Source organism: Arachis stenosperma, chromosome 3 (assembly GCF_014773155.1).
Source record: "Arachis stenosperma cultivar V10309 chromosome 3, arast.V10309.gnm1.PFL2, whole genome shotgun sequence".
Lineage (NCBI taxonomy): Eukaryota > Viridiplantae > Streptophyta > Magnoliopsida > Fabales > Fabaceae > Arachis > Arachis stenosperma.
This window is the reverse complement of record NC_080379.1, coordinates 115,383,352-115,393,743: the sequence shown is the minus strand read 5'-3', so window position 1 is coordinate 115,393,743 and position 10,392 is coordinate 115,383,352. Positions and strand designations below refer to the sequence as shown.

Here is a 10,392-nt window from a genome sequence, read left to right as displayed (position 1 = left end):
ATTGTTGTTAATTTTTTGAGTTAATTAATTTTAACTTGTTTATTTTTTAAATTCATTATTGACTCATGTTTTTTATTTTCTAAGTTTATTATTATATGAGTTAATTAGTTAATTGTTGTTAATTGTCTGAGTTAATCTTAACTTGTTTATTTTTCAAATTTATTATTGACTTATTGTTTATTGTTGTTGATTTTTAAGTTTATTATTATCTGAGTTAATTATTTTTTGAGTTAATTAGAGTTGTATTTTCTGATTCATTAGTTTAGAAATTATTGAATTTAAATATTTAAAATTATATATTAATTTTTACACAAAATTTAAAAAAAATTAAATTTAAATTTACCTCGAATTTACTGGAAAAAATTCTGATGGTAAAAATTTTCAGCATAAATTTTTCGACAGTAATTAGGTGCCGACAAAAGAATCCGCTGATAAATAATTACTAGTAAAGTTTATACTGTCAGATTTATTTCGACGATAAACATATTACCGACAATTTTTTTTTTGTAAATTCGACGGTATTCGACGAATTTCTTGTACTATGAATTTATCATTGAGCTAAATGTGGTTATTCTTGTCTTGCCGCATTATATGAATAACTGATTATGGAGCTTATTTAACAAGAGGATAATTTGAATTTACATAAATTCTAAATATTCAATTTGGTCAAACTATTTTTATTAGTTATTACAAAAATAATTCTAATATATATCCATCTAAGTTTAATAATTGAATATGATAGATATTATTTAAATAACTTAATTCTAATATTAGGATTTGATTAGTTTAATTTAAAAAAAATATTAAAATTTGATCTCACTTTATTAGTTAATTTTATTTAATTAGATATGTAATATTTAATTTATTAATTTTTAATTTTACTCTTTTACTATTTATGAATTTATTTTATCAGTAATATATCAAGTAATTTAGTGAAAATTGTTGCTAATATAATAGTGTGTCATATAATTTTGATATATTTTTAATCTATCAATAATTAAAAATTAAATTATTTAAAATAATAATAAATGCATATACTCTATTGTTCAAATCATTATTATATCATTAATTAATATTTTATTTTTAAATTTTAAAAGTATTCTAGTTAAATGCACATACTCTAACTAAGAAGTAATTACATTAGTCTATTAAATATAATTTTAAAATTGATTGAAAATAAAATAATATTTTAAATTTTTTCACTATTGAAAATTTTATGATTAATTAGTTTGTTTTAGATAATTTACTTTAAAATTTTATTTTTTAATGTATTGGATATGATTTTATTATTTTTTTATTATATTAGTAATTAATTTTTTTCTTAATCTTAAAAGTACTATACTTATAAGTTATAGCAACAAATGCGAATATTAATATATGATTATAAGAAAGATAATATTTATATATTATTAAAGTTAAAATCTACGTATTAATGTTTTAAATCAATTAATGATAGCAATTTATATGATTATATTATTAGAAAAAAGATAATATTTTAATTTATTATTAATTATACTAAATATAAATTATATAAATTATATTAATTATACTAAAAATATAATATTTTAATTTATTACTAATTATACTAAACATAAATTATATAAATTATACTATAATTGTACAAAATTATTTATTTTTAAATTAGAGAATTTTATTATTATATTGTTAATTGATAATTTATTTTTAATTTTAAAAATATTATAATTAAATATATAAACTCTAATTAAGGAGTAAATATGTTAGTCTATGAAACATAATTTTTAAATTAAATTTTGAGAATAAAATAATATTTAAATTTTTAAAATGTTTAATAATAAAAAAATATTAACAAAAAATAGTCAAAACTTTCTTTATTTATTATTCATTTATTATTACAGTAATTAATAAATGTTAAATAAAATAAATTCTGATATTTTTTATTTTTTTAGCATTACCGTTAAATTTTTTACTGTTAAAAATTCTATAAGTAGTTTGTTTAAAGTAGTTATTCGAGATTTTGTTTTCTTATATACTGAGTATGATTTTATTTCAATAATTTTATTATATCATTAATTAATATTTTTTCCTAATCTTAAAAACATTATATTTTTGTGAAAGGAACGTGCATATTAATATTGACTATGAGTAAGAAAATATTTATATATTATTAGTTAAAATACGTATAATAATACTTTAAATCAATTAATAGTAGGAATATATATTTAAATATATTATTAAAAATATAATATTCTAATTTATTACTAATTACACTAAATATAAATTATACTACAATCATACATAATTATTTGTTATTAAATTAGAAAATTAAATTATTATATTATTAAATAATAATTTTTTAAATTAATTTTAAAAATAATTAAATGTATAAACTCACCTTAAGGATAAATATGTTAATCTCATCATTAAATTTCTGCCTAATTTATCCCTGTAAAATTTGACCGAGTCTTAGGGGCATGTTATATTGTTATTCAAAGGATATTCAAGTGTAATAGATTGTTTTGCACCATATATTGCATTTTGAATGAATAATTTTCCAATCTCATTACAAAGGATAATTCATTATTCTCTTCCATTGCCACTTAGAAGGGATATTCTTATTATAAAAATGATATCAATTAATTATTTAATCATGTTATATATATACACAAAAGTCAACTGCTAATTTAGTCAATTATATAAAATATATATTAAAATATAAAATATATATTAAAAGTATATAAAATGATGACACATACACCATTGTAACTAATTGTATAGTTAACTTTTAGTATATATATATATATATATATATATATATATAATATTTTTTAATTATTTCACATAAAGTATGCATAATGATGCAGGGTATACATTATCTACTCAACAGAGTAAAAAATGCGCATTAGTATATAATAATATATAATTAATTAAAATTAATATTTGTTTAATCTCTTAACTAAATAAAAAAATTATTGTTAAGAAAATGTGTTTCGATTCAAATTGATCCGAACAAAAAAAAGTTTAGATGTCTAACAACTTTACTTTAGCAAACATATATTTGATAAACTTTATTTCACACTCGCTTATATATATATATATATATATATATATATAGTCAGACATAAGAGTTAAACAAGATTTTAAAATTTAAAATTAAAATGATTTAACATACTAATAATGTTACGTATAATTATATATATAAAAAATTTGTCACTAACTATTTATCATATATAAATATTTGTAAATAAATTTGATTATTAATTTATTTTAGATTTGATTAATTATTTTATTACAATATATTTAATTATTTTAATATCTAATTATTTAATCAAATAAAATATATGAATTATTAATATATATATATATATATAATTATTAATTTAACAATTAATTTTTAGCTAATATTTTTATTACCATTACCAATATAGTACTAAAAATTATCGTAAGATACTAAAACTATGATAATAATTATTTAATAGAGACAAGAGAAACAGCTCACAAGCTGAATAAACTTTTTTAGCCGTAACCACCCAACCAACAAACACAAAACTCCAAGACACTCTCCAGTAAGTGTAACTGTCATAAACTTTTTTTTTAATCAGCCAATCATTGAACCAGTAAATTGTCCCTTAAAAAAATTATATAGAAATCATTGGAAATTATGTGACTACCGTGGAAAGAATAAGAAAATGCCAAAGAATTCTTCAGAACCATACGCACTGGAAATCCACGTGGATGATCTGTAGTTTCCCACTATAAATATTCAATGAAAACATTAAGCTTCTCCAAATAAAGCAAACTTTAATTTAATCCCAAAATAAATAAAATAGAATTTAAAAGCGAATATTCAATTTGCCGGTATAAAATGTGTTTTAGTTTCTTAATTAGAGATCTCTATTTTATATACTTGTGAAAAAAAAAATCTTACGCATACATCAAAATTAATAACTAAAATAAATTATTATATATTTCTGTATAAATATATATTTATTTAATTTATTTTAAATATATATTTTATATTTTAATATATATTTATATTAATAACTAACTTTAATTAATAATTAATTTTAATAACTAATTTAGTATATAAATATTATTTTTAAAAAAAATTTATTAAAAATTTTAAATAAAAGAAATCAATAAAATTTTATATCGACATAAAATAAAAAAAGAAATGATTATAGATTTAATTTATTCATTAATTTTTTTTATATTAAAGTAGACAAAAACTTTTATATTTAAAAAAATTTAATTTTAATACATTGTCTATACAGATATTTTAGTTACAACATTTTTTTAAAAGATTATTTATGCAACTAATACAAAAATTAATTATTTTTTGTGATGTAATATTACATAGATGAATACACATATAAAATTAATTTATACTAATCTTATGTTAAAATTAATTTTTAATTTTTAAAAAAATTTAAAATAAAAATTTCAAAATTTATTTTATTTAATATTGAGAAAATATTTTAAAATTTTAGATTTTTTCCAAATATAAAAATAATCTTGTTCATTATTCTATATATTTTTTCAAATATAAAATAATGATTCTTTAATATTCTAAAATCTAAAGTTAGTAAAAGAAAAAAAAAGTTTATCATTAACGAACGTGTCACAAAAATTAGGCCTTTGGCCCTTTGCCGAGAAAACGTCCAGGGCGCGTAACAAACTTTCGGGGTGTTGGCAGTGGCACCCTATATAACTCTCCCTTCCCTTTCTGCTTTCTGTTACGATTTCATTACTACCATTAAAGCTTACGCTTTCGCTTCTTCTCCTCTCTTTTCTCTCATCTCGCCATAATGGCCGCCAAAACCATCCTCGTCACCGGTGGAGCGGGCTACATCGGCAGCCACACCGTTCTCCAGCTCCTCAATGGCGGTTTCAAGGCCGTCATCGTCGACAACTACGACAATTCTTCCGAAATCGCCGTCGAGAGGGTCAAGGGACTAGCTGGACAATTCGCCTCCAACCTCTCATGCCATAAGGTTTTCGCCGCCGCCACTCTTTCTCTCTGATTGGTTGCTCTGACTTTTGATTTCTTGTTGCATTGTGTTTCCCAGGGGACGATAATTCTGGTTTTGGGGTGTTTTTTATTTATTATTTTTTTTTGGGTTTGGATTTGTTTATTTTGGTTTTATGTTAGATGCCGAGCATATTTCACCTTGAAAATTGTGGTGGGTCCGACTGGGAAATTAAAAGTGAAAAAGTTTTTTTGGTGCTTTATTCCGTGCCTTAGTAAATAGAAGGACGGTGACAGCTTCGAATTTTCGAAATTATGTGTGTATTTTGGAATAACTTGGTCCCAAGTCTGTTTTACAATTGAATTTCATGATGTACTTTTCTGATGTGATTTGATTACGCAGAGCGGCTTGTTTATTCCGTTATTGGATCCCGTCATACTCTGTTGCTTTCTATCACGTCCAATTTTATTTACAAACACTATCCAATTTTGATTTTATTCTCCCCCCCCCCCCCCCCCCCCCCCCCCCCCAATATCCAATTTTTTGTTCCAGTCATGAACTTTTTCTTTGTTGAGCTATCTTTACTGTTTTTTTTTATCCCTCTGAAGTTGTAGACACTGGTTCTGAGATATTACACATAAATAAAGTTCAGTTATCTGGTGTGCGTGGGTGGTTTATATGGGCAATTTCGTATCTAGTTCGTTATGATTATGATAAAAATAAATTTCAATTATTTTTCTCACTGCAGTTAGACCTCCGGGACAGAGAAGGACTTGAGAAAATTTTTGCTTCCACAAAGTAAGGACATTTTTTAATTTTCTCCAGTATAAGAATTTTATTTACTCCTTCATTCTGTGCTTCATGTTCTCTTATTGATTTACTTGATCACTTATCCTACACTTTTAACTGTTTCTGGTATTGATATCTATTTCTCCAGGTTTGATGCTGTGATACATTTTGCTGGACTGAAAGCAGTAGGTGAAAGTGTGGAGAAACCACTGTACTACTTTAATAACAACTTGATTGGGACAATTGTGCTACTTGAAGTCATGGCTGCCCATGGATGCAAGAAGGTAAGCTTTTGGTCTTTAATTATTGGCTTCAACTCTGTGAAGGGACATGAATTATAGCCACCTTGTTTAGTCCTGTTAATGAGAAAGTATCAAGCCATTAATTTAGTTTAAGATGAGCAGGGCAAAGTGATTATATACTGATTTTTTCCTTCTTGAATGGTTCCAGCTTGTGTTCTCATCTTCAGCCACTGTATATGGTTGGCCAAAGCAGGTCCCATGTACAGAAGAGTTCCCTTTGTCAGCAGCGAATCCATATGGACGAACCAAGGTATAGCTAACTGGCTCAGAAAGTTTTAAGGCATTTGTTAGTAGTGATACCGGAAATATGGGAAGCTTGGGGAAAAAATTGATTTTGATTTAAATTTAACTTTTATGCTAGGGTCTTGTACAAAACATGTTTGTAAATTTGCTTTACAGTACTGATAGTAGTGTTGGCTTGGAATTGAGCAATGATATCTGTTAAGAGTTGTCTTTCAGCTTATGATCGAAGAAATTTGCCGTGATCTCTACCAATCAGATCATGGATGGAAAATAATATTGTTGAGATACTTCAACCCAGTGGGTGCACATCCTAGTGGAAATATTGGTGAGGATCCTCGTGGAATTCCAAACAATCTCATGCCATTTGTTCAGCAAGTAGCTGTCGGCAGACGCCCTGCACTGACAATTTTTGGAACTGACTATAAAACAAGCGATGGCACTGGAGTATGTCTCACTATCTCTGGCTTGTTTTACTAATCTTCTCCCTTGAAAATTACGAGCAGAGCTCATTGCATGAGGTCTGTTAGGCATGCATTTCCATTCCTGCCCTTTGATTTCTTCCTAGGATCTTACACATTGATCGTATCTTTTTCTCAGGTTCGCGATTACATTCATGTTGTTGATTTAGCAGATGGCCACATAGCTGCATTGAATAAACTAGAGGATCCTAAAATAGGTACTTTTCTTGTTTCATCATTTGGTTCTATATTAAGTGTATTGGCTTTGTTAAACTCTGCCAGTAGCAATGGTTGGGAACTGATCTTCACTAGAATCCAGTTTTATTATTTATTATATTTTCATTTTATGAAATGATACGGTGGATTGTGGTTAAATTTTTTACCGTGCATTCACAGGTTGTGAAGTTTATAACTTGGGAACTGGAAAGGGGACGTCAGTTTTGGAGATGGTCAAAGCTTTTGAAAATGCCTCTGGAAAGGTAACAGGCTATTGTTCTGTTTCTCCTCTGTGATATGTTGTTAACTTGTTACTCTTTTTGTCTTGTGAAATTTCCAACTTGAATTCGGTGCCACTGAGCGGTGCATGCTCATTTATTTAATCATTTTCTCCCTTCGTTGTTTGGGATCTCGAAAACAAGCACATTCATAAGATGCAGGAAATGAAAAACCTGTGAATAACGCTGCAACTTGGTAGCTTCATTGATTGCCTTGTCATGCATATATATCCAATATCCTTTGATGCATTGCTGAAATAAATTTGTTTGGATTATATGGCGAATCCTTGAGACCTTGACTTGCATGACTAAAATAATTGTTGTCTACTGTTCAGAAAATTCCACTTAAAATGGCTGATCGGAGACCTGGTGATGCTGAAATCGTTTATGCATCAACAGATAAAGCATCAAAAGAACTCAATTGGAAGTAAGTATTTTATTTTAAGCCTCTCTCTGAGTAACATTTTTTAAAAAAATATATTACTTCTCTAACAAATATATTTCCCGTGCAGGGCAAAATATGGCATTGACGAGATGTGCCGTGATCAATGGAATTGGGCTAGCAAAAATCCTTATGGATACGGATCTGCAGACTCTAAGAATTGATCCTATTGCGAACCCTGTGATACCATAGGACCCTGCCTAATTCAGCTTCTTTTTTTTTTCATAATAATTTTTTTTTTCCTTTTTCCCATAGCCATTATAAAGGTGGAAAGTACATTCATAACTATAATTTCTAGTTGCGTAGTAAATAAGTAGTGGTTTATTTCACAATAATTTAAAGTTTCTATAGGTTCTGGCTTACAGGCATTTATTGATTGAGGATTCTTTCATGTCCTTCAGCGTGATTGAATCCTTTTTTTTTAATCTTTTTGTAAATCTAAACCACACATTTTAAAGTGTGACTAACAAGCTATAATTTAATCTTACCTCATTATTTCATTCTAAAGTTATTCTGAGAGCATCGTATGTTTCGAATCACCTTCCCTTTATGTTTCTCTCTGATTTCCTTTAAGCCGTCGGTGCGCGAAGAAGACAATCTCACAATTCGGTACTCTCCATTTTAAATTCAGTCAAGCTAAATATAATGGAATCAATTACTAATAATTGAGCATTATCATTGCAAAAATGTTGAATTTCAGTAAATCTAAAATCCATGTACCCGCCGACAGTCGCATATGATTGAGTGGTAATTCATTCCATAGTTACATTTGCGGTCATGCAAATAAAATTAAGAGAAAGTATGGGAAACAAGCTAATAAACAATGTGAATGATAAACCACTATTTTACGATTTATATTATGTTCAATTGAGTGGTTTTTATCAAGTTTTTATTCACTTATTCATATAAATTATATAATTTTACAATTCCTCTCTTATTCCTTAATATATGTGAAAATATGTTTCCTAGACCATAAAATTATTAATTTTATGTGTCCTTTATTACCATTCGATGCCATGATCCGTGTGTTGAGTATTTTCAGGTTTTATAGGGCAGGAATGACTTAGAGAACAGGAAGGAAACATGCAAAAGTGGAAGGAACGCGCGAAAATGAAGTTTTGACGGAAATGACAGCGACGCGCACGCATGGACGACGCGGACGCGTGACTCGCGCAGAACCCAAGCGACGCGCACGCGTGGACGACGCGAACGCATGCCTAACGCAAAACACAAGCAACGCGTACGCGTGACCCACGCGCATGCGTGACGGACGCCACGTGCAGAAAGTTGCAGAATTCGCCCCTAGTGATTTCTGGACCTTTTTTTGGCCCAAATCCAAGCCCAGAAAACACAGATTAGAGGCTATAGAGTGGGGCAATGCATCCATTCATGGGAAGAACTTTGATATTCACAATTTTAGAGGTTTTAGATGTAGTTTTTTTTAGAGGGGGAGTCTCTCTCCTCTCTCTTAGGTTTTAGGATTTAGGATTTCTCTTAAGTTAGGTTTACTTCTTCTTCATTCCAGGTTCAATGTTCCTTAATTTATGTTTTCTTCTACTTTTATTTATTCTATTACTTTAGTTGTTTATTTTCTCAATATGGTTTATGAATTCCTATGTTGAATTTGATTTTCTTATTTAATACACATTGAGATATTTTCGGATTTATGATTGCTTTCTTCTCTTTAGGATATAAATAATTTGGATTTTTCTTCTTTTGCTTTGGTTGAGTAATTGGTGACACTTGAGTTATCAAACTCAGCTGTTGATTGAAAATTGGAATTTGCTGATTGATTTGGATCCCTCTAAAGCTAGTCTTTCCATAGGAGTTGACTAGGACTTGAGGAATCAAATTGATTAGTCCACTTGACTTTCCTTTATTTAGTAAGGGTTAACTAAGTGGGAGCAATAAACAATTTTTGTCACGCTTGATAAGGATAACTAGGATGGGATTTCCAGTTCTTATACCTTGCAACGGTTTTCATGATAATTAATTTGCTTTATTGTTAATTTATTTCCTTGTTCCCTATTTCAAAAACCAAAAAAATATACCTGTTTCCATAACCAATAATAAATACACCTCCCTGCAATTCTTTGAGAGACGACCCAAGGTTTGAATACTTCGGTTATAAATTTTATTGGGTTTGCTTTAGTGACAAACAAGTTTTTGTACGAAAGGATTCTCTGTTGGTTTAGAAACTATACTTACAACGTGATTATTCTTATGAAATTCTTTACTAACAAAAGTCCTCTCGTCAAAATGGCGCCGTTGCCGGGGAATTGCAAACGTGTGCCTTATTATTGATTATTGTAAATATTTGCTTTTTACTTATTTATTTGTTTTTGTTTTTAATTTTTATTAGCTACTATGAATTCTCACCCCTCTAGCTTTAAGTTTGGTTCCAATGTTGTTGCAAGGAATGGAAGCTATAATAGGAACATGCATCAAGGTCGAAACAATCAAAGATGGAAGGAGCCCCGAGGATATGATCAACCCTTTCGGCAACAACACTTTCCAAAGTACCATGGACAACGACCATTCTATGATGCATACCAAGACAATAGTTATGGTGGACCCCTTCGTGACAAACTACCTCCATCCAATTACTATAGTCAAGAGCCATTCCGAGGTGTGTACCAAGATGATAGATATGGTGGACCCCCTTGTAGTTACCAACAAGCCCCACCATATGCTTATGAACCACCTCCCCAACAT

The 10,392-nt window shown here is 28.2% G+C and overlaps 1 protein-coding gene across 1 annotated transcript; it reads left to right on the top strand.

Moving 5' to 3' along the window:
* The first annotated feature begins 4,635 nt into the window (after window positions 1-4,635).
* Window positions 4,636-8,172, top strand: LOC130969170 (UDP-glucose 4-epimerase GEPI48-like). The gene is made up of 9 exons (XM_057894790.1): window positions 4,636-4,973; window positions 5,698-5,747; window positions 5,887-6,022; window positions 6,189-6,290; window positions 6,500-6,727; window positions 6,881-6,959; window positions 7,138-7,220; window positions 7,571-7,662; window positions 7,748-8,172. Exons 1-9 carry the CDS (start codon window positions 4,788-4,790, stop codon window positions 7,839-7,841), a joined length of 1,050 nt encoding a protein of 349 aa, XP_057750773.1. The 5' UTR covers window positions 4,636-4,787; the 3' UTR covers window positions 7,842-8,172.
* The last annotated feature ends 2,220 nt before the right edge of the window (window positions 8,173-10,392 follow it).